This window comes from Hemibagrus wyckioides, linkage group LG18 (genome assembly GCF_019097595.1).
Source record: "Hemibagrus wyckioides isolate EC202008001 linkage group LG18, SWU_Hwy_1.0, whole genome shotgun sequence".
Classification (NCBI taxonomy): domain Eukaryota; kingdom Metazoa; phylum Chordata; class Actinopteri; order Siluriformes; family Bagridae; genus Hemibagrus; species Hemibagrus wyckioides.
The window spans coordinates 16,863,608-16,890,009 of record NC_080727.1 but is presented as its reverse complement, the minus strand read 5'-3'; the positions used below and the strand labels follow the sequence as shown (position 1 = coordinate 16,890,009).

Genomic DNA, 26,402 nt, shown 5'->3' with positions numbered 1-26,402 from the left:
TTAATCAACTTGATTGTATTTCAAGAATAATGACAATAACCAAACCAAGTGACATGCCCCCAAGTGACACACCACTAAGTGACACACCCCCAAGTGACACACCTGCAACTGACACCCCCAAGTGACACACCACCAATTGACATGCCCCCAAGTGGCACAACACCAACTGACACCCCCCAAGTGACACACCACCAACTAACATGCCCTCAAGTGACACACCTGCAACTAACATGCCCCCAGGTGACACACCACCAACTAACATGCCCCCAGGTGACACACCACCAACTAACATGCCCCCAAGTGACACATCTGCAACTGACACCCCCCCAAGTGACACACCACCAACTAACATGCCCCCAAGTGACACACCACCAACTAACATGCCCCCAAGTGACACATCTGCAACTGACACCCCCCCAAGTGACACACCACCAATTGACATGCCCCCAAGTGACACACCTGCAACTGACACCCCCCCAAGTGACACACCACCAACTAACATGCCCCCAAGTGACACACCACCAACTAACATGCCCCCAAGTGACACAATTGCAACTGACACCCCCCCAAGTGACACACCACCAATTGACATGCCCCCAAGTGGCACAACACCAACTGACATGCCCCCAAGAGACACACCTGCAACTGACATGCCCCCAAGTGACACACCACCAACTAACATGCCCCCAAGTGACACATCTGCAACTGACACCCCCCCAAGTGACACACCACCAATTGACACGCCCTCAAATGACACACCTGCAACTGACACCCCCCCAAGTGACACACCACCAACTGACATGCCCCCAAGTGGCACAACACCAACTGACATGCCCCCAAGTGACACACCTGCAACTGACATGCCCCCAAGTGACACACCACCAACTAACATGCCCCCAGGTGACACACCACCAACTAACATGCCCCCAGGTGACACACCACCAACTAACATGCCCCCAAGTGACACATCTGCAACTGACACCCCCCCAAGTGACACACCACCAACTAACATGCCCCCAAGTGACACACCACCAATTGACATGCCCCCAAGTGACACACCTGCAACTGACATGCCCCCAAGTGACACACCACCAACTAACATGCCCCCAAGTGACACACCACCAACTAATATGCCCCCAAGTGACACATCTGCAACTGACACCCCCCCAAGTGACACACCACCAATTGACATGCCCCCAAGTGGCACAACACCAACTGACATGCCCCCAAGAGACACACCTGCAACTGACATGCCCCCAAGTGACACACCACCAACTAACATGCCCCCAAGTGACACATCTGCAACTGACACCCCCCCAAGTGACACACCACCAATTGACACGCCCTCAAATGACACACCTGCAACTGACACACCACCTATTGACATGCCCCCAAGTGACACAACACTAACTGACATGCCCCTAAGTGACACACCTGCAACTGACACACCCCCAAGAGACACACCACCAACTGACATGCCCCCAAGTGACACACCACCAACTGACATGCCCCCAAGTGACACACCACCAACTGACACACCCCCAAGTGACACACCACAAACTGACATGCCCCCAAGTGACACACCACCAACTGACATGCCCCCAAGTGACACATCTGCAACTGACACACCACTAAGTGACACACCACCAATTGAAATGCCCCCAAGTGACACATCTGCAACTGACACTCCCCCAAGTGACACAAAACCACCTGACACTCCCCCAAGTGACACAAAACCACCTGACACTCCCCCAAGTGACACAAAACCACCTGACACTCCCCCAAGTGACACAAAACCACCTGACACTCCCCTAAGTGACACAAAACCACCTGACACTCCCCTAAGTGACACAAAACCACCTGACACTCCCCTAAGTGACACACCGTCAACTTGTGAATTGAATAAAATCCAGATTTTCCTGCTCATAATTCTGACTTTGTTACGTTCATGTGTAACACATAAATACTTAATACATTTTTCACAAACGATTTGAATGCAACAAAAGATACAGGAAGATATAAACAAACAAATAATCAGGATCTAAATGGAGGAGAAGTGAAGACCATCGGGAAATAAACCAACATTTAAAAGACGGGAACAAGTCAAAACAAAAATGTCACAATAAACAGGAGCGAGTCGGAGAGGTGTTAAGGGGATTCCTGACATTACGTGAGCACTAAGTGAACTTAGAACTAGTTTTGAAGAAAATAGAACATTTTATATAAGAGTTTTCTTAACAGGAGGAACCAACAGGAGTGTAGCAGGAGATACTGAGACGTGAAACATGAAATCTAGCTTATCATTTTCATTTCAACCTCCTGCACGTGTTGATTTATCCCGAAACATTTTAGAAATTTGATTTGTTTGTGATGGTTTTTGGTCCATGGAGAGAAAAAAAGCATTTAAACTGAGTAGTAGTCTGAGGCCGAGAGATTCTCCTGTAAATGGAGATTTTTTTGTTTGTTTCTAATGTTGTTGGAATAGAGCTGTTACACGTCTGTAACAAATAAAACTCCTGTTTTGTTTCCTGCTTTTTTCTTTTAAAGTAGAATTCTTTTACTTTAAAATATACCATCATACCATTTCTAGTATCAACACCTTGCTGAGTTGATCGTACAGCCATTTCAACCTTAAATCCTAAATAAAATTGTCCATTTATTTTGAACATATGTAAACGCCGCTGTCCTCCGCAGGAGACGCTGGTACGTATATCGTCTCTGTATTTATTCGTAGAAGGAAAAGGATTTAGCTGAACACCTGCTGTGGTCTGAAAGCTGTTACGTGTTCAAGATGCCTCCTATAAAATCCTGGTTTTAACGAGCACGTGCATAAATCACTCCAAACAGACGTCCCTGTCGACTGACATCTGCTCTGAAAGAGGAAGAGTAGGAGAGAGAGAGAGAGTGAGACAGAAAGGGAGAGACACACAGAGAGAGAGAGAGACAGTGAGAATGACAGTGAGAGAGACAGAGAGAAAGAGAGTGAGAGAGACAGAGAGAGAGACAGAGAGTCAGAAAGAGACAGAGAGAGAGAGAGAAATAGAGAGAGAGAGAGTCCTAGAAGACGGCTTGCAAACCAGTTCCTTGGTTTTCGTTGGCATCTGTCAGCACATGACAAATAATTAATTGTATGATGAATGGAGGAAAATAAATAACCGGTCAGTTAGCTGCTTTAAATTACGGCTCGTCTCACGCTTTCACATCAGTGAGGAAAAAAGTTCAGGTCCGTGGCTCTGCATCCGAGCAGATTCTGTTATCTTTTACAGCTTTATCTTCTTTTTTGCTCTTTTTAAGATTGTCGTCTAGGTGACTAGCCTTTCGTTCGTCAATATCCGACTTTTATAGAATTTTTCAGTGTGATGTATTTCCCCCTCACTACGGCGCATTTCCGTGATGTTGGGTGTTTTGCCGCCTGACTCTATCCGCCGAGTCGTTTTAGTTCAGTGTTGTTGAGCTACGTCCTGGTGTTCACCTGATACGAGGCTGAAGCGCTGTTCACTGTCTGATTGGGTGTCTGTTGCTAAGCAACAAGCCGTAACATTATAGCAGCGCATAATTTCATGTTTTACAGGTTCATCACCATGATTTAAAGCTGTAAAAGCTTCAGAGCAGAGTTTCATAACCCCGGGGGAAAAGACCTGCTTCAAAATTTAAATATGATACGATTTATCTTTATAGGTGTGGTCTCTTCCGGGATGACTCCACCCACATCCACAAAGCACAAGGGATAGTTTGGTGGATATTTTAATGATTACCATAGAACCCACTGAGCTAAATTCTACAGGTAGAATGGGTTTATGCTACAGCTCTCGGGTTAAGTATGTAACATGGGTGGTGTGATAGATCATTTGCAGTGCACACTGTACATAAATACATTTATATAGTAACCTTTCTTTACATATTTAACTGAGTATTATTGATGGGGGGGGGAACCTTCAGAAACAGAAGGAAGTGGAAAAAAAAGTAATAAAGCCAAGGAGCTGGCAGTTAATCTAATTTTGAAGAAATGTAATAAAACTTAAAATCTGCATTGTACATTTGGAGTAGAAGTTGAATGAGATTGTTGGTAGAGTTTGTACAAGGAAAAAAATACTCTCTTAAGCAAAGACATGCAAATGCTGGGAGCAAACCGCGGCCAGCGGAAAGGTCAAGAAATGTCAATGAAATACAGCAAACTGAGGCGAAGAAAATAAACATAATTTATGCACAAACTAACGGAAGCTCTTTTGCCCTTCACACATAATTAGTGCTGAAGACTCGCACAGTGCTTTTCCTCTTAATCTCGTGTCTTACTTCAAATTTGTTTGGATTTTTAGAAAACCGAAAAGAAAATATTGCTTTTTTTAATAGTGAACCATGTACTCAGGTGCTGTAATGAGAGTTGATGTAGTTCATTAATAAAAATTTTTTCAAAAAGTCTGGAGATGAAGTCCTAATGATAAGGTGAACAGCAAGGAGCTGAATATTTGGACTCAGTTTAACCTTTTTATGAGTGCTCCTTCACACCATCTGAATGGAAATGGACTGTTTTTACTCGGTATAAAGAACCGAATGATGTTCAGGCTGATATAAAATGAGTCAGGACTCCTGTTGGCTTTCAGTGTGTTTTAGACGTGTGTTTTTCCCTCTGTTGGATAACCTTACACAGAACTTTAGTGGCTGAAGATCAAACTTGAGCTGCTTTTTAGATGAACAAGCACTTGGAGCATCTCGGAGAGCAGGAATGGATTTGATATCATCGTTTACTTTAGGTAGAAATTGTTTTTTGTATCTAAACCATTTTTTTTTTTTTTGCGGGTGTTCTATGAATATATTGCACCTAGTAGGCTAAAAACAGAAATACTTATGAAACACTACAAAGTCCTGAGTGTCTACTTTCATATGAGCTTCATATTATCCACCATCGTGGAGTGAGACATGACAAATACATTCAATCATCAACATGGACACAACAAAAACTGGACGCTGGATGAGCAGGAAGGAGGAACACACCTTACAGTTCCAGAAGCAGTCGTGTCTGTATCTGAAAGCGAAAAAAACCTCAAACTCCATCTCCAGATCTGACAACGTTCCAGTTAACGATGTTCATGAATCACGTCCTTTTTCTTAATGACACACTGCAAGTTGCCTGTTTCGATATACTCGAATGGATGTTTGTCTTGGGAGCCGTGTGCCGTCTTTCCCACAGGAAACATTCTAATGGTGTTCATTAATTATTTCAACTCGCTCAGAGAACACAGTCTTTGATTGCTTTTCATTTCGTAACTAATAAGAAGGCGTCGTCGAGTGACGCGAGATGATGATTTACTGTCCATGGAAAGTGTTTTGTACAAACTAATCAAACTGTACCAGGAGTACACCAAGGGTTTATACAAACCAGATTTTTTTTGTGGATGTGAATTCTTTAGTGTACGCAGCAGAGGGCTGGGAGAAGAATTCATCAATATGTCAGACCGCTTATCAGATACAGGCACGTAGAAAACTCAGTGTTATTAATCAAAGTCTGCAAATACAGCAGATTATTTCAGCAGGCTGCTCACCCTCACACTCGCACTCGGGGGAAGACAACCAAGACTTTTGCATCATCCTTTGACAGCAAATGGACCTGTGAAGTGTTCGTTGAGCATCATTTACATTGGCAGCTTATGAACGTAGATTTTGGTGATGCAAGATGACGTTAATAACAAGGTGACTTATATATAGCTATAGGCTACTGTATCTGGGAAAATTGTGAGTAACAGTCATTCACTGTACAGTCTAGCAGCTCATTTCTTAGATGCATCTTTCAGCAGTGTTCCGTGATAGCAGGTGTTTCCCTAAGAGTGACTATCATTAACCAAGGTTGCCAGGTATCAGCATTTTTCTTCTTCTCAGCCTTTGTGTGGAAATAAGGCCACATTTCTGATGTGGATATTATCCACTCCATAATTCCCCATTACCCTCTCCCAATCTTTACAGCAGAGATGATTCTGTACATCATACACACTGTCTGCACTGTATCTTTGTTTTACTAGATTTAATTCTGATTTTCTTCATTTGACTACTGGTTCATTAGGGTATTGAATTTGGGACAGGTTTCATACCAGATGCTCTTCCTGAAGCAACACTCCCATTTTTATCCAGGCTTTGGACCCTTAGTACCAACTTGTACATACTTCAGTGGGTGGACTGTTTCCTTCTTGGGAATCGAACCCAAGTCATGGTGATGAAAGCTCAGGATCCTAGCCACTACAGTATTCATGAGTGTGACATTTAAATGACCTTGTTACTGTCTGAGTTTCCACACTGAATTTTGTTGTGTTGTATAAAATGACAATAAAGTATTGAGGATCTTGGGGGAATCAGAGTACTGTTATGCTAGCCTAATTAGGTGGAAAAATGTCTGGCAACATCTCTGGCAACCCTATCATTAACTCTTCCTTCACTGAAATTGCTTATACAGTGAAAATGGGGCAGCGTAAGTCCTGCCCCAATGGGCCTCTTTAGTTACTCAAAAGAGGTGACTGGTATTTCATTAGAATGTAAAATGTACAGAGTTGTGAATGAGGAATTAATGAAGATTGACGTGTATGGCGGGACACTATGGTCAAGTCGCCACTGATTGTTTAGGATAAAATGCTCAGTCACAGTTCAGCCTTTTTTATTTATTTGACTGAACAGTAATCCTGTAATTTCAGCTGGGTTTATTTCTTAATAAGCTATATTGTTATGCCATAACATCACTACCAAAGTGTGTTGTTTGTATCTGTTTCTGCTTTCAGCCTCAAGTGTCATTGGCAGTAAAGCAATCCATCGTGAGGCTGACAAATCACTCCGAGTAAATCGATCAGAAAACACAGCCAAACCTACAGCTGGGCCAAAATAAATGGTTTAATACATTCTAAGCAAGAATGCACTGGTGAGCTTAGCGATTGCAAACAAACCTGTCAGCAGTGGACGAGCGAAGGAAGCTTTCCATCATCGTGACAAATTCTTGAATAGATCAAGTGCACTGTACTGGATTTAGATGCATCGTTGTGTCAGGAGAAGCAATATCCAGATTAATTTTAAAGGTGTGCTGAAGTGACACTGAGCTCGGCGGGAAGAGTCGATAACACGATGACTTTACATAATGTTTTTAACAACCTGAGATGCACCGTAACTGTGTGCTCGCTGCTTCCCTTCTGTTCTTGTCAAACAATTTAACCATCACATGATACCTTCACAGCTATGACATCCAGTGGCTTTTACTCCAGTTACATTACATTATATTACAATACATCATATTTTATTACCAGACCTGCCACTTTTTACACATTTTACTAAGGAGCTTTGCAGTTTAACATCAGAGCATGTTAGTAGGAATGATCACTCATAGATACGGCAGTCATTTTTCTCCCCAACAAAACAGGAAATGATCTAATCGACAGATGAATCTGGAATCGTTCGAACCTGGAATGATTTGCTCGGGTGTTTTCGTCTCTCCGATACGAACTCTCTAAGCCCCGCCCCTTCATCCATCTCTCATGCTCTCAATTTCACGATCACAAAAAAATGGAGAATGCTTTGTGCATGATCGACTTGACTAACTTTAGACACATATTACACTTAACATCATGTACATTTGTTCATTAGAGATTTCACAGAAAAAATTGAGCTTTTTGGTTTCGGTCATGTTTTTCAGTTCATCAGTACCGGATGATGAAATCTTTGGTAAATGTTAACTCACAGGCAGGGAAAAAAGAACTAGGTTATCGTTTGCTAAATAAGTCTACAGAATGTCTGTAGAGTTCTTCTCAAGGTCCCCTGGACAGATAACGATGAACCTGTAGCACAGTGATGGAATGAGGAAGCATACCATTTCATCGACTGCATGGTATCATCTCGCTCGTTTTTATTGATGATGTGACTCCAAATGGAGGCAAGAGGATGAATTTGGAAGCATGCAGGTGTATTTTAACTGCTCAGGTCCAAGCAAAGACCTGCAAGGTCACAGGAGGGCATGTCAGCCTGCAGATAACATCTGAACAACTTTATTTTTCATGGACAAAAAGTTCCTGAAATAACTTTCAGACATTAACATTGACTTAAAGCGTCATGCACAGCGTGTGCTGTTTCTCTGATCTATAAAAATGCATTTATTTACTAAATTAAGTCTAAATGCCTGGTTCTCAATCTTAAAGTGGAATCTGAGGAACCTCAGGCGTCATAGTACTGGCTATGATGTTAAATGTTTTTATTTCATTATCAATTTTAACCTCTGGGGGATGGTAAAGTTATAAAGAAATAAAAGAATGTAATGGATGAAATAATGAATATGAATATAATGTGGATTTTTATTCATGTAGCAGTAAACTGTGCCTTTCCTTGCTGCAGTGCTACATGCAAATAACGTTTCTTTAAATAGATTTAAGGTTCTTAATTGGAGCATCATTACTTTTTAGACTAATGCTTGTCATGGCAGAGAACCAGAGTGCTGAACTACATTTCCCATCAGCCCCATGCTAGCCACATGACCCAATCACTCACACCTGTTGTGTGTTACTCCGTATCAGCTCCCTGTTTAAATCCTGGGTCTTGTGAGTTTCCTTGTCAGGATTTTCCTCGTTGTTTGTGTTTGTTGTCTATGAGACATGGCTCTTGTTTTCCTTTTTCTTTCTCTTTTGTTGCTTGTTTTGCAGTTTATAAAATGAAATGATTGAGAAACTCCTGGTTCAGCTATAAACAAGCTGAAGCTCATGGGAAATTTGTGGAAAAATGTGAATCGAGTGACGGAAACGTGGTTTGGATTTAATTCAGTTTTAACATAAAAATGTAAGAATGTTAATCGCATGTCTAACCTGTAAGCTACGAAAACAAATCAGGAGTCGCAGGTAAACCTGAGCTACTCTTTCAATAATATTAAACAAGTAAAAGTGAATAGACTTCTTAATAGATTTGAGCTGAAAATATTCACACACGTCTGCGTCAATCCCCCGAGGTGTGTTTCTCACAAAATGGGGGGAAAAAAAAACAAGTTTCAGGTTTCATCAGAAAACTATTATACTTGACTAAAAGCTGATGATTCTTTGTATATAAAATTGCTTTGGTCAGCACAGCAGTTAAAAAAAAAAAAAAAAGAAAGCTGAATAGCAGAATTGAAGGATGGTGTGATCCGGATTGCTTTACCACTTTTCATTATCAGCAAACAGGACCAGATCTCTTCCTTATAATTGCTCTCCATATCATGATCCTGCACACAAGTCGGTTCAGGTGGACTGAAAGCGAATCAGACCGTAGTGTGAGCAGAGCCGAGGCGTCCAGCTGCATGCTGATGCACTTCCTCCTCACAGTCTTCTGTCTCCCCCGTCGTCCTAATCCTCCTGCGGTTCCTTAATGCTTCTTTTTTCATTATACGCAGTGCTAAAGAACAGATGTTTAAGTTTAATAAGCTGATCATATTTCAGTAAGCGCTGACGCCGGTGCATCACAAGGCGCAAACACAAACACATGGGGCAATTTATCTGAGCCAAGCACGTACTCTGAAACTTTTCGAAACATTTGGTTGGTTAAAGTCAGGCAGAAAAGCAGATTTTTTTCATTGAACCTTCAGTGGTCCAGTGTATTGATGGTGTTGCGGTAATGCAGTGAGTATCACTGCTGCCTCACAGCTTCAGCTTCTTCAGTTCGATCCTGAGCTGTTTGTTTACTTTTACGGTATTTGGCAGACGTCTGTCTTCAGAGAAACTTACAAAAGTGCTTTGAATACATAGATGTTTGTTCACTATAGGAGGAAAGCAACAAATACATTGACGCGAATTTTTAAGCGCTGTGACTCGGGATAGGATAAATCGCTGCTTAATAAGAAGTGAGTGAAAGGTGAAGCTCTTATCCTTCACAGGGTCACAGGGCACGAGGTACACTCCCTGGACAGGGTGGCACCCCCTTCACAATTTCAAGATGCCAATCAGTCTACAATGCATGTCTTTGGACTGTCGGTGGAATCAACCCTACAAACCCTGGAGGTGTGAGGCACTAAGCCACCGTGTCCTTGTAAGGGTTTTTTTTTAATGTCTAAATTAGTTTTGGCTCCTGAGGACATTTTTATTTGCAAAAAGTTCAGAGAAAAGACCGTAACGTAAAGTATTAAAGAACATAAACATAATCTCGCAACAGGAAGTTAAATTAAATTCTGGATTGAATAAAAGAATAAAACAAGCACATTAGGACGTTCTACTCAGCCTTAACCTTGTCCTCATCCTTACCTACTTCCTCTCCGTCTCTCCACACCGCCTCTCCCTTGTTTTTCCTGCCCTATGTCACAAGCTTTCTGTTCCAGTATTTAGCTAATGCTGTCCTTGCTCAAGGTTTGTGCTCAAGTAATGACTAAGTGGATCAGTGGCCCAAGCAATGCATCAAGACAGATGGCAGGTGTTTCAGCCTCACACAACAAACGTTACAAGCTTTAATCTCGAATTCTGATCAGCTTCCCATCTCCTGCTCAATCACACAGTATCCTCTCCGGACTACAGTCCAATAGATACAGCCTGGATAGCTTTAAAAGTGCATTAGGATTATGGAGAGGTAGAGGGCACCGGGTTGTACGCATTAAGAATTGAGCAGTGCGTGAGGAGGAAATGTTGTAAGAAAAGGGTCAGGAGGAAGCTCGCCAGAGTGGGAGGAGGTCAGGACGGGAAATGAAATTGGTTAAGATTGGAATTAGATTGGATTTTTCTGTTTCCGGTTGAGCGCACTTCTCACTAAACCGCTTTCTTTCTTTTTGTTTTGATTTTTGTTCGTTCTTTGAACTCGTCAGCTGATTGTCAGTTATGATGTAGCTCCAGACCCAAGCTGGAGTGATGGATTTCCCCTGGCCTGTGTGTTAAGTGTGTCAGTTGTGGCGTCTGGTCACTTTCCGAGTGTCTGGTAGTTTTGTTGTTGGTGAGTAGTTTGGTATTAAGTGGTCTCGGAGCTGCTTAACCTTCTGTTCAGTGATGTCATTCATCTGTGAGAACCGCACCAACTTCAGTTGGAACTGAGATCAGGTACGCCAGGAAAAAAAAAAAAAACAGGAAATGAGACAGGATCACACAGATGGCGTGACTTACTGCTGTCCAATTTAGAATATCTCTTTAGGAACAAGCACTGAGGGTTCTGGGCTTCTCAGTTGTTAAGAAGTGAAGCCAGGACGTCCTTGGCCCCCTTAATCACTGCTTGCAGCTATATTTGTGATGTTGCACCAAAGCTGTAATAACACATAACTACCTTGACCTGCAAATGGCCATATAATATGGCTTAAAACCAACAACAGTGGACCTAAATACCAGTTATAAACATGTATGTCTTCAAAACACTTTATTCGTTCCTATACGTTTGAAGGTTTGCCATAAATTCGTATATGAATGTGGACCTCTGACGACTCCTTCAGCTGGTCTTCATGCTATTTGTTATCAGACTGTCCACAGCATTGTCCTGTTCATCATATGGCAGTAATGCTCTCTGGACTGGACCCAGTTAGCTGTCCTGGAATCACTTTTTAGACATTCCTATCCAGGTCAGACCCATACTTTTATACCAAATTAAACTTTTGGGACAACCCAGTTCACAAAGCACAAGACCTATTTTAGTCAAGGGTAGATGGGTTGGTCGCCTCCCTCCATAACCCTGAGCCCCGTACTGTCCCATACCAGGTCTGAGGCGTGGAAGCACTTTATTAATCATCGCTCTTTAATTGTGTCCTGTGCGAAGGTGAGAAATGGAGCAGCAGTTCCGAAGTCTTGTCTGTGATTAAATAAATCTCATCCGTCTCGTACGATCTGCTACAGAGATGATGGACAAAAGCATCGTGTTGAAATATCGCTTCTGATTGTGATTAAACATGGCCTGGACCAACATTCTTTCACATCATTTCTTCAAATCTCATTTAAATCTTGCTAGAGTGACACGATCAGGATGCATAGGTGAGTCCAGTGATCATGCATAATGAACTTTTTGTTTTCTTAGCAACACCCCTGATCTGGAACGTGTCGGCATGTTTGGGATTAACTCACCTCTGGGAACATTGATTTATTCCAGGAAGCACTTCAGCCATGGATTTTTAATTAAAGGCCAAAAATACGATGGCACGTTGCCCCCCGAAGCTCGCCGGTCCTTCTTCAGCCGTATCCAAATGATCACAGTGTTGCTATACTCTCATTAGCATATTAATGAGAAATCCAGGCCAGTCTGTGATATACATTTATACCCCAATTTACCAGAAAGGAAATATATTTTTAAAGCGAGTCCGAAATTGGCATGGAGAGGAAATGTCACATCTGTCACATCTGTCTGAGACTAACCTGTCTAATTAGATGCTCATTTGGCTGCACTGTCTGAACCCTAGTTTCTGGCTTTCGGATTCAAAATGTTATTAGCTGACTTTCATACTCAATCAAGAACAATGTATCATGAGAGTCGATCACAGGGAAGGAGAAAAATGTACAATCTGACTTAAATAGTCAAATCTAAAAGCTTAGCCGTGTAATTGAAACGTGAGAGCATGGAGAAGAACCTCATATGAGTGTGATGGTCAGATTCCCTGAGTACATTATAGGCTAGAAAATTAATTTTATAAAACTGGAAATCTGAAACATTTAACATGTGGCTCAAAACGTTGGGGAAAGCATTACATCAACATCTAAGTAATCAGAAGAAGAAGAAGAATACTCTAAAACTTAGGGATTATTTATTAATCTGGTGAATTAATAAATACACTACGTCACTATTTGTATTCAGAGTTTGATCCCTTTGTTTTTACTTTATCATTAAAACCACCAACTGTTGAATGATTTATATGCTGAAGATAAAGCATGGAGAAACTATTAAAATGTAAAAAATGTGATTCGTTCCAAACAAGGGCTATAAATTTGTTAAATGGTCACTTTATTACTCGAACCCTGGCCAACTGGAAGCGTTTATAGTTTCATGGAAATTCTCGATTCTGTGAACAGATTATTCAGCTGTAATTAGTGAAAATGGTTCACTCGCACATTATCCCTCACCGAGACCATGCTTTTATTCTGTACATCAATTTTTCTTGACATATTGTGGATGAATGTGCTGCGTCGGAGTCCGAGGCCACCATTTGGTTTTTAATCAGATTCAGTATTTATGTTAATTATTCGGTGGTAAATATTAATGATGGGGAAACGTCCAGTTCATTAATTTCACTTTCAGTCACGCAGGACATACTGTTTTTTACAGCTGACCTGATTTTCTGTTAAAAACATTTCCCATTGTTATCGTTCTTCATTGTTCATAAATCACACAATAAAGCATTATGTGATCAGTAAACACTTTATTTCTAATAGCGAACTTTACAACCTGCATGAATAAATACTGCACGGTTGTTTTGTTGAAAACGGAACTAATGTGCTGGACGTTTTTCCATCATTACTGTTTGCTACCAAATAATTAACCATAAATACTCAACAGCCATTTAATTAAAAACAAATGGGCGCTGCCTGAGTTTGATGCCGTATATAAATATGTAGGGTGAGTTGAATAAAGAAACGTAAAATTAAAAATGTTCCACTGGTCCATTGTATTCAGTCGCCTCTTCTGTGAAACCTGATGCACTTTGCTCTGCATTTCATTGACCCTTACACAAACAACACTGAGCTTTGGGACTCTTTAGAGATTTTCACACTGATCTGATCACCGGGTTCTTATCATTCTAAACTCTGATGTTACCCCTGGGTAGAGGAAGGTTTCACACGTGTAATTTAGTAGCAGGTCTTTTCCCCCGAGGTTATGAAACTCTGCTCTGAAGCTTTTACAGCTTCAAATCACGGGGATGAACCTGTACAGCGTGAAACCATGTGCTGTTACAATGTTATGGCTTGTTACTTAGCAACAGACACCGAATCAGACAGCGAACAACGCTTCAGCCTCGTATCAGGTGAAAACCAGGACGTAGCTGAACAACACTGAACAAAAATGGCTCAGTGGATACGGCTGGTCGAACGTCTGGTCAACTAGACGTCAAACTTAAAAAGAGGATAAAGCTGTGAAAGAAAACAGAACCTGCTCGGGTGCACAGCCACGGGCCTGAACTTTTTTCCTTGCTGAAAAGCGTGAGGCGGATCGTTATTTAAAGCGGCCGCACGCTGGATTTATCCAATCAGGACTGTTGAGACACAAATATGCAAATAATAATAAGAATAATCTAGGGTTTAGGAATGAGTGTGAAACGTCAGATTATGAAGAGCCAGGATTCAGTGTTAACCCCGGAGAAAGTAGGAGCAGTGTGTAACCTCCGACTACACAACCCCAGGATTCTGTTTATTTCACACTTGAGAAAAGACCTTTTGTGTTTAATGAGTAAAAATACATACAAGTAATAATAAATGCGATTATTGAAATAATGGTGGAGGTGTAACAATCCAAGAATTTGGATCAATGTGTTGATTTACTTTTAAAGGGAAACAAAGGAAATGAATCAATGCCAAATAAATTAGATATGGATTATAAAGGATAAAATACTGGTGTGTAAACAATAATTCACACTTTTAAAATTGTCGTATTATGAGAGACAACACTCAGTGAGAGCAACCGAAAAATAACATATATATATATATTTTTTTTTTCCAGTTTGTTTGCAAGTATTTTTAATCATCCTTAGGGGTATTAATAATTTTTACACATTTTCAGAATAGTTTTTTTTTTTTTCCTGCAGGAAATGAATTAATGAGTGTAATATTTATTATGCTGTCATTTGCGAAAGCTGCTAATAATTAACTGTAAATTAGATACAACATTCCTTTATATGCGTGAGGTCAGTGGTCCTTTATACGCACAGCGCACTGGTCAGTTCTGTGATTTTTTTGATTTTTTTATTTCCCAATAAGCGCTGAAGGAAAGTGTTGCAGTTGGATGAATGCAGCTCTGCACTTTCCCTGAAGGCAACTCCATCTACGCCTCCAAATAACAGTCACCTCCTGCAGATGATTGGATTCGTATTCCTTAATTGCTTTATTTTCACCCAACAGCCCCAACAGAGTTTCCCGAACATTCCAATAAGATCTCAGATGGTCTTTCTGCTTCCCGCCGCCTCCACAGGAACTTTACGCTAGTGGAACAACGTTCTGGCTAGTGGAGACTGTTCCTTTTTCTGTGTTATTATTTCTTAAGTGATAGCATCGGCACGCCACTAGCCAGAGAGCTGAAACACTTTGTCAAATCTGAGTGTTTCTCTGAAGGAGATAAAACCAGGTCTTCTCCTGTTGTTTACTGAGTACAAAGAGTTCTAACTTCTTGCGTCTTAAAAGCAGGACTGTTTCCTTTAACCCAGATAAGAACGTTTTATCTACCGATGTCTGATTTGAAGCTAAACCCTTTTAAAACTTTTTAAAACCATTAGTCTTATTGTTGGACTTTAGATCTGATCTCTTTATTGGACTGAAACCGTGACACAACTTTAACCGTTAACCTAGCACCTAGAGATAAACTGGTTTTACTTCACCAAATGGAAACACCACTAATTAATGAGTATTCTCACTTGTTGATCATCTTCTCATGACTCTCAGAACTAATCTCCTGCATTGACGAGAGGTCTAATGCCCACAGGAAGTGGCTTTTCAAAGCAGTCATCAGCATAAAAATGGCACTGGGTATGTAGTATAAGGCCAGTAGTTCAGAGTTGGACCAGAAACAGTTGGAGTGGTGGTGGAAAGTGTGTCCCTGCACAAATACACAGAAGTGTTTTCATGGGAAATGTCACGCTACGTCAAGCCTTGATGACTGCAGCCAGGGACGTCAGACCTGGAGAACAGAGACTCTGGGACTCTGCAGCACTAATCTAGACTCCCAGGTAAACTGTATGAGCCCAAACCATCACAAGCACAAGAATAAAATCCTGAAGGAGGATCTGAGGAACAGCTGAAAGAAATATCAAATAAATGTAGAAATGAGCTATTACATGATGTGATTATTGTACATTAAACGCTATTAGTCTAATGTAGGATGTGACAGTAATCAGTAGGTCAGTAATTATAGTGTTTATACTGTATATACATGTTTGTCTGTAAGAATAAATACTGAATGTAATTACACATCCAACATTCACCCCGTATCCACCCTCCTGTCGATTTCCCGAAGTGAATATCTTTTTTTTTTTTCAGCATGAATAACGTGATTTTCTTTTAACGATGGAGCCGTACCGTACCTTCTGTGAAATTTGATTACGAGTTGAAGACAGAGGTGCCATCTGGGCGGATCGTTTCGCCAAAGCCAGGAGATGCTAAAAATGGATCTGCCACTCACTGCTCCAAATGACAGGATTGGGAATGGCACCAGATTGAGCAGACGTCTTTGCTAACAAGCCTCCAATGAAGCTTGGCAGCTGTTTTAAATGGACATACAGGGCCTGCGATACGCAGCGTGACATGATGCTGCCGCCTTTTTTAATTCTCCTCAAACATCCAGCCTCCATTAGAACTGAAGATGTTTACATGGCTATGACCGGCGCTGACCGTTTGGTATCAAAGTGTTTCTTTTTATTCGTCCATTTTCTGTATATGCGTCATCCTAGACCGGGTTGCAGCCTGTTATCCAGCTGGGTGTGAAACTGAAACATTCCGAACTGGTTAGCATAGTCAATCCAAAGATCTGAATTAGACTTTTAACTCGTATTATCGGTAGACTGGAGTTTCATGTCACCATCAGAATAGAAAGGGACATATGGGATGTTTTCTATCAGTATAGAGATGATCTTCTGGCTGTGAGTCCGATATAAAATGAGTCAGGACTCTGTTGGCTTTCAGTGTGTTTTAGACGTGTGTTTTTCCCTCTGTTGGATAACCTTACACATAAATTTTAGTGTTTGAAGATCAAACTTTAGCTGCTTTTTAGATGAGCAAGTACTTGGAGCATCTCAGAGAGCAGAAATGAGTTTGATATCAACATTTACTTCAGATAGAAACATTTATGGTGGTGAAAAATTATGTTTTTTATGACTTTTATATGAATATATTGCCCCTAGTAAGCTAGGAAAAAAAACAGAAATACTTACAGTATGAAACACTACAAATTCTTAATGTCCTGAGTGTCTACTTTCATATGAGCTTCATATTAACCACCAATGTGGAGTGAGACATGACAAAGACATTCAATCATCAACATGGACACAAGAAAAACATTTTCTGACCTCTGGTTTAAGCAGGCTTGTTACGTACAAATTGTCAAAATATGTCCAGATTAGTTCTCTAACTGTTAAATAGTTTATGATCATTTGATTAATGTTCACAAAGCCCCACCCCCAGAACCTGGAGTTCAACTAGTTTGCTAATGCTAACACACTTTCAAACTCCCTCAGCATTTCAACAGCTTGAAAGTTCCAATGCTATAAATTTAGTTTGTGTTGATTTACGATGATGTTCGCCCTTCGACTTTCCTGATTTTCTTTACAGTGAGGACTCATGGGCATTTAAAGCTTTGCTACTACCATGTTAGCAGCATGGTTAGCATTTTAAGGCTCACAATATGCCGTTCAGCTGTTCGACAGCCAACGTATACGACGCTATAAAGGTGTAATTCGGCTCGTTGATTTGTGAGAGTGTTCAGGACTTTCCAACGCAGTCGGCCACTCAAACAGTTCAAACCTTTGTAAAGATTGACGTTTACAGGCCAGTTCAGAAGAAATGTTGCTAATTCTGTGTCAAGCTTTTTCACCAGCAATAAATGACTCAAAGCCCAAAATGGTTTGATACTTGCAGGAAAATTATCTGGCTGTGCTGCAGGCTTACTGATTTCAGCCTTAATATTATTATTATTATTTCAGACTGAGATCTGTGTTGCCAGATTGGGCGGGTTCCCTGGCTCCTTTTGGTTACGGGTTGATAAAATTCTGGATGGTTTCTGATGCATCAGGCGGGTTTTTATTTTTGACTATAAACATGACATTCCATTCAAATGAACTTTACAGTAAAGTATAATATGTAATGCTGATGTTTTAATTATATGGTTCACTTTAGCCAATAAGGTTGAGGAGAGTCCTGTCCAATCAGACTCAATCCTGATTAGGGGATGTTGTAATCGTTGTACTGTACTCGTTAAGCCAATATCACAGTTATTAGCAAAGCTGTGAGTGTTTTTATCATCATCATACCAAAATGGGGTAAATCTAGAAAGTCCTACAGTAAAGAATGGGAGAGTGACCTGGTCTATAGTATTTCAAGAGACGTTCTCATCAGTTCTGTGAAGATTCTGTGCATTAAGTCCCTATGAAAAGGTAAGCGTAACCCATTTGTTTTGGGTTTTCTGTTTGTTGTTGTATTAGTTATCACAGTAAGCATTTTGGGCTGTTTTTTTAATGGGCTTTTAAGCTGTATTTGAGCTGGAAAGCTTCAGTCCAATCTGGCAACCCTGACTATGATGTAGAGGGTGAAGAGGTGTTGGGGAGGAGTTAGAAAATGATTGACAGGAGCCTCAAATAAACACAAACCAATTCCAGACCCAGGGTTTCTCAAAATTTGGAAATTCTCAACCTCATCATACACTTGTATATTTATTTATTTATCGTTTCTCATGTCGTACACATTTGTAAATGTTTGCACCTTTAAACTCCTCTCTGCTTTACCTCAGTATCATGTTAGATGTTTGCTGAAATGATCTGTCTCAGCATACTGCGTAAATGTGTTTTCACAGCCACTGAGAGTTCAGAGCCGTGCCACAGGAAACCGCATCAGGATCCGCTTCAGCAAGCAAAATAAAAATCCTCTCACGCTTAACTGCAGAGCGCAGAGCTTCGTCTGTTTTTTTCATTGTTTACTTTATGCTCATGATTTCATTTTGTTTCTGTTTTTTTTTTTTCCTTCTCATTCTGTGTACGCACCAGGATCTACTCTGCCGCAGAGCTGAGCTAGCGTACGATACAGCTGTTTTGACAGATGTTTGCTAAGTTGAAGTCAATGAGAAAGTGTTTGCCAATTTAGCATTAATGTGTTATTATTTAATTAGGAGAAGTACTTGTGCCACAGCACAGGTTGCATTGATTTAATATCATATCGCCTCTTCAGGGATGATGTGTGACATAATCAGTCGTTTAGCCGGCTCAGGTCGCCGTGAATCGATTATCCTGTCCATCTGCAACCAGCCTGGCCACGATCATTAAAGCTAATCAGTTATGCTAACGTCGTGCCGAGCGCGCCGTTTAAAGTATTGAGATGACAGAAGATAAAAGCGAGATAACATGTTCTTCCAGAGAAACGCAGAATTGTTCCTGGAAAGAAGTTCTGTTCTTTTTTATTTTTTTGTTCTTGAGAACAAGGATAAAAATTCAGTCGGAGTTTAGCGACATCACGCCGTTCATTTCCGTAGCGTGGCATGACGTGAGACAGTGTTAAAATCAATGAAGATTAGCCTTCAGTTTGAAGACTGACATTCTGCATTAAGCCTCGGCTTCCTTCGCCATGATTCCATTAATTCCACTTTTATCAGCAGTCAAATTTTTTTGCGTCCGCACCATGATGCAATTTCACGTCCTTTTTTAATTCCATTCTAACACGCAGAGGTCGCCGTTCCTTCCCACGTCATTAAGTCGTGTCATCAATTTTAATGCCGACATCTCGGTGAACGACATCATCATCATTCTGGGGAAAGTACAGGCTTGGAATTTCAATGCGGTTTTGTTTGACAAATCGTGTAGAAGCAGAAATACAGTCAGTTAAATCTGATGTAGAAAAATGATCTCATGCTTGTTTTGATTGTCAAAATGGGCACATGAAAATCCTTCTTTTTTTTTTCGTATATGCCAAAAAAGCTGTAGATTCCATTAGCAAAGCATTTGAAAACAGAAGAAAGTTTTTATTAAAACATTCTATTAAAGTTGCCACAAATTACACAGATCAGGCATAACATTATTAGCACCTGTTAGTGGGTGGGATATATTAGGCAGCAAGTGAACATTTTGTCCTCAAAGTTGATGTTAGAAGCAGGATAAATGGACAAGTGTAAGGATTTGAGCGAGTTTGACGAAGGGCCAAATTGTGATGGCTAGACCACTGGATCAGAGCATCTCCAAAACTGCAGCTCTTGTGGGATGTTCCCGGTCTGCAGTGGTCAGTTTCTATCAAAAGTGGTCCAAGGAAGGAACAGTGGTGAATCGGCGACAGGGTCAGAAGTACTGTTGCACCTGTTGAAGAAGTTAATGCTGGTTCTGATAGAAAGGTGTCGGAATACACAGTGCATCACAGTTTGTTGTGTATGGGGCTGCATAGCTGCAGACCAGTCAGAGTGCCTATGCTGACCCTTGTGCACCACTGAAAGCGCTAACAATATGCATGTGAGCATCAGAACTGGACTGGAAGAATCACGTTTTCTTTTACATCACGTGGATGGCCGGGTGCATGTGTGTCTCTTACCTGGGGAACACATGGCACCAGGATGCACTATGGGAAGAAGGCAAGCCGATTGAGACAGTGTCATGCTTTGGGCAATGTTCTGCTGGGAATCCTTGGGTCCTGCCATCCATGTGGATGTTACTTTGACACGTAGCACCTACCTAAGCATTGTTGCAGACCATGTACACCATTTCATGGAAATAGTATTCCCTGATGACTGTGTCCTCTTTCAGCCGGATAATGCACCGTGCCACAAAGCTAAAATGGTTCAGGAATGGTTTGATGATCAAAACAACAAGTTTGAGATGTTGCCTCCAAATTCCCCAGATCTCAATCCAATTGAGCATCTGTGGGATGTGCTGGACAAACAATTCATATTCATGGAGGCCACACCTCACAACTTACAGGACTTAAAGGACCTGCTGCTAACATCTTAGTGCCAGATACCACAGCACACCTTCAGGGATCTAGTGGAGTCCATGCCTCAACAAGTCAGGGCTGTTTTCAGCGGCAAAAGGTTGACATAATATTATGGCTGATTGGTGTAAAATAATAAGGATCTGTCTCAGAACAATAAAAAACAGCAAAAAATAAATAAATAAAAGATTGGAACTGGAAATCAACATTGTTTTTAACTAGAGATTTATAACTTTTGTGATTAAAAGATTCTGTGTTTGTATTTTTTTTTTGGTAGGATAGATTTATTATTATTAAATAAGTTTAATTGTTAATTTTTGAAACTGAATAAATTGTCTTTTTTCAACTGCTTCATTTAATAAACAATTCTGTTGTTTTTAAAAATGAAAAGAAACAGCCGGATGTCTGATAATCTGCTGATACACAAAGTTTCAGTATCATGAGAAAACCCTGGTCTCATGCCTTTATCTTTATTGTAAACAAATATTAATTGGAAAGTCTCTTACTCCCAGGGCTCAATGATCATCTGCACGAACCTGCCAACTTCCCAGCGATGATCCACTGATGATCAGATGACAATCAAAGCTCAGTTTATTATCAGTGAATTTTAGGATCCAATCTCATGGTCAAACCCCAGAGTAAACACTTTGTGTTTGCTTTTTATAATCATAAAGTTTGAATTTTCCATTTTTCCCTCCGTAATTCTCCTGACTGAGAGTTTTATCAGCATGAAGAGCTGATTCTCATGATCTGCTTTGTACTGATTTATTAATAAGTTTAATCATAAACAATAAACAACACAATGAAGTGGATTTGTCTAGGAATTGATTCCAGTGTGAACTGAGAAAAGATAATGCTTCTTCTTCTTCTTCTTCTTCTTCTTCTTCTTCTTCTTCTTCTCGATACATTAGTCACAGCTAAACAAGTGCAATTAAATAAACTTTACTGAAGAGGAGTGCAATAATTCTATTCTATTCTATACTATTTTAGTCTTTTCTATTCTATTATATTATAGGACATTTTACTGCTTATGGAAGTTATCTTTCAAAATATAGTGTTAGACTTCAATGCAATAAATAAATAAATATATAAATAAGTGAAAAATACTGCATGCATGGCTGATATAGTTTCCAATCTTGGGGTTGGTTGGTTTTGTTTGTTTGTTTGTTTGTTTGTTTGTTTGGCTTTTCCATGCCTTCCATGCTAACCCTAACCCTAACCCTAACCCTACAACCAAAGAATATGTTAACTTGAAAAGTAACACATTATAATAATAATAATCATTATAATAATATTATAACATAATATATGTATATATATATATATATATATATATATATATATATATATATATATATATATATATATATATATATAGCGCAGTACTCTCTCTATATATAGCGCTATGCAGTAAAGTATCCTGTAAATAACTGATATTTATCATTAGCTAGAATTGCTGCCTAGCTGATTGATCTTATTGATAGGAATCTATGCTAATCTCCCCCAGCATTAGCAAAGAAATCAAGCTTACTTCAATATAGCTAGTTAACACATCAGCGCAACTTACCTCCACATGCTTTTAGACCATGAGAATAGAGTCCATGCCTTTATTTTCTCCAATCTTCAATAGGAAACATCTGAAATCATCCATATAATAATTCACTGTAGTAATGGACCTTCACTCCTGGTTCTGTGTTCAGTATGAACATGTTCCTGAAGCACTGAGATGTTCACTGAAGACTGAAAGGCTGCTTATTGATCTGACAGTAATTACTCTGAATGGATTTCCTAACACGTAATTACCATGAGGGAAATGTGTGACATAATGTGTGAAAATAAACTTCCTCTATACAGGCTGATTACACACACACACACACACACAAACACACACACACACACAAAACAAAACAAAACAATTCAACCCACATTTATTATTCTCTTTAAATTGCATTCTGTATGCATAAATATATCAAATTAAATACATCTTGTGTGTGGAAATGAGAGAATTAGCATTTTCTTGCGAAAGAAAAGTTTTAGAATGTATTTTACAGCATAAAATGGCAATTAGAGCATCGCTTCACAGTAAAAATTCACGAAAACACAATGCATCGTTGGATTTCTGTTTACTGAATATCACGGATTCTCTCTTTTAACGAGTACATCAGAGGGACGGCTCATGTTGGATGTTTGGGGGACAAAGTTAGAGAGGCCAGGTTAAGATGGTTTGGACATGTCCAGAGGAGGGAGAGTGAGTATATAGGTAGGAGAATTTTGGACATGGAGCTGCCAGGCAGGAGGTAAAGAGGAAGGCCAAAGAGGAGGTATATGGATGTAATAAATGAAGATAGTGATAGGTGGAGAGAGATGATTCGCTGTGGTGACCCCTGAAGGGAAAAGCCGAAAGAAGAAGAAGACAGATTCTCTCTGTTCTAAATTTACATGTCATTAGAAATGTAGGAAATTACCGAAATTCAGCTTTTACTTCACGTTCTGATGGATGGTAGGAGATGTGGTTGAATCGGCGCGAGCTTGTCAAGGAACACAGTGGACTTCCTTCAAGTTCAGGAAGTGACGTCAGATCGGAGCAGCAGCTCACAGCGTCAGCAGAAACTCAGCAGCTCTTCTTCTCTTTATCTGATTCCCAGTGTATTTACACACATCAGCTTTAGATCCATCAGCATACAGACATGTTCACTTATTACATCATTAACACTGACTCTACACTTCACTGCCCTGAGGGAAACATACAGCGCTTCACTCTGTGCTCAACAGCTTAGCTGACATGTGGCTAACAGAAGAAAACGTGGAAGCGTCCATGTTGAAAATGACGTCATCCCGAATTTCCGCATCTGAGGTGAATCACTTTGGATAAAAGCTTCAGGCAAATGTTATATATTATATATTTGATATTAACAAACTTCATTTATATGGTATTACAGTTTTAGAATTATTTCCAGGTAAATACTATGGTATTTTTTCACGATGCCGTTTGTTTGTGTTTTAATTATTAAAGCCAAAAAGGACCTTATTGAAAATGGACTTTTTCCTGAGTCACCTTCTCAGATCTCATCGGATCATCAGGAAAATTCTCCATCGTGTCCATGTTCAGAGTTTCTTCACTTTTCTTCCAAAAGCTGGAGATTGTGCTGGAGATTTCTCTTTGGTTTCCCTGCAGCACCCTCTTTTGTCAGACTCATAAAAAATTGCTCTTCGCTCTTTAGATGCCAGAACTCCGAGCAGACCTTTGGCTTGAAATTCCCCATATAACAGTCGGAATCTCGGTGACCCGGATTTGTCATTTAGGATTTATTGCGAGGATTGTATTAAAGCTACTGTGTCGAGCAGGGTGAGATCCCAAACCTCTGAATGTGACAAATTGTTTAAGGGCCAGCTCTGCAGATCTGTGCTCCAGCAAGTGGAAGATTCCAGAAAGCGTGCTGCACGAAATGACGAGGAAATATGGATTACAAATTATAGTACAGTATTCAGTATATCAGATATATCACAGGTGTTGGGATTTTTTTCTTTTCAATTTGAAATAATAATTACAATTTTTTAAAAAAAATTATTTAAAAAATAAGAAAAAAGCGTTCAATAAAATCACAAAAATATTTTTTTTTTGCAGTTTTAAAATGTAACATTTTTAAATTTATTCTAAATGATGTTTTACTTTAATATTACAATTTATTACAATTATCAGAATTTAGATTTAATTATTATTAATGAATTATTATTAATTAAATAATAAATACATTTTTTGTCCTTTATAATTTTATCATTTTTGTTTTGTGGACATCAATCTATATAACAAAAAAATCAGATGTACTGTGATATTTTTTCCTATTTGAACTAATTACAAAATGGATGAAAATGATTTATTAATCTTAATAATATATAATATGAATCATTTTTTAAAACTGATTTAAGAATGATTTTTTTTTAGTCCAAATTATTCAAGCTTAGTGAGATTTTCATCTGTTTTTGTTTTTTTAGACATGAATCTTTATTCATCTCCAGTTTGTTTATGTGTTTGTGATGCTCATAAATCTAGAATATCGTGAACCTCTCAGTCAGTCACCAAGTTTAATTAGGTGAAAGGTTTTAACTGCAGTCGATCTCTTCTGCTGTAAGACGTCATACCTCAGTTTTAGGATGAACCCGGGCACGAGACTCGTTTTTGCTCCTCGATTTGCTCCTCGACACCGAACCTGTTTCCGGACGATATTTTTTCAGTCAAACGAAACAAAGTGGTGTATGACGAATGGCTTGACGTTGCTGTTTATTTGCTCGCCTGCTCTTACATCCATTCCACCCAATTATTTTGAAGTTTCAGGCTTAAAAGCGCAATCACTGATAGATCATTATCCGCTGCTAGTGATAACCAGCACTTTCCCTTTCCTGCCTTTCCCAATTTGCCACAGAGATTGCTCTTAAGTGCCCCGAGCCTTTCCTGTGCAATTATCACCACCTAATATTCATGCTGCATTGAGCGCTTCAGGCTAGGAAAAGATTTGTTTCAAAAACTTGCACGTTCTCCTGGAACATCCTGCCAGTCCGGGTCCTCATGATGCGCAGCGGTGAGGTTTCGTGTTCTTTATGTTTGATTGATGAGCAGAAGCTGATGTTCTGAACCATTAGAGGTGAGATGGGGGAAAAAAAATAAAAAATAAATAAATAAAAGGACGAGCAGGCTGTTTGTCTTTGGCACAGTACGGATGTGGTCTGTTGGAGCTGTCAAGAGACGGCAAACCTTCGATTATTTGTGGTGCAGAAACCGAAGCTGTCCTATGGATAAGACATAAGTCCCTCACGGAGCAAATTAGAACAGCTGTGCAATGTCCTTGGAAAAGGAAGAGGTAAGATGGAGCTGGTTCCAGTTTGCTCAGTGTGTATGATGAAAGCTAGCTTTAATGCTGTGGTGGTGAACCTACAGGATAATCTGTGCCACACTTTATCTCAGATTCACGAGGATCGATTTCCTTACGCTCCCAAATCACATTAACTCCTTAATCCTTTTGGGGATTTGGAACTACAGTATTTTACTTTTTTTGGTATCCTTTTGATTTTGCCTATATATATATATATATATAAAACATCTATAAAAATGCATTAGTCTTTTTTTTTATTATTTAACTCGTACAAATACCCAAAGGCAGAGGAAAGTAATTTGGAAAACTGTCTTATGCTCCAGAGTATGTGTTTTGGGTTCACATGGACCTCCTGTCAGTCATTTTATAGACACACCCCCTCCCATTTACTTTACTCCACCCCTCCATCTCAGCCTGAAATCAGCACACGCTCACCACAGCAAGATTATTCTCCTTTTAGGAAAAAAAAAGACAGGAAGAAACACAGTAGGACTAGAAGAAACTCTTGAAGCACCTTTCCAAGATGTAGTAAATTATTAATGGTGAAGGAGACAAAGCTGAACACAGAATAGTTAAAAAAAGAAACATAAAAAGGACAGCAAAGGCACTCTTGACCTTTCTTATAAAGGAACTTTTAAACGTTTAGAGGATGTTTTCTGTTTCTGGGGGGGTTTTTTTATCAGAACAATATGAACTGAATTTTTTGTTTTTGTATTATAAAAACATTATATGTTTACACACTGGATTCAAGCAGCCACAAAATACCTCAGATTTTAAGGAA

At 39.8% G+C, this 26,402-nt stretch overlaps 1 protein-coding gene across 1 annotated transcript; it reads left to right on the top strand.

Moving 5' to 3' along the window:
• The first annotated feature begins 200 nt into the window (after positions 1–200).
• Positions 201–3,314, top strand: LOC131369192 (uncharacterized). Its single transcript, XM_058415672.1, has 3 exons — positions 201–1,875; positions 2,695–2,703; positions 3,295–3,314. Exons 1-3 carry the CDS (start codon positions 201–203, stop codon positions 3,312–3,314), a joined length of 1,704 nt encoding a protein of 567 aa, XP_058271655.1.
• The last annotated feature ends 23,088 nt before the right edge of the window (positions 3,315–26,402 follow it).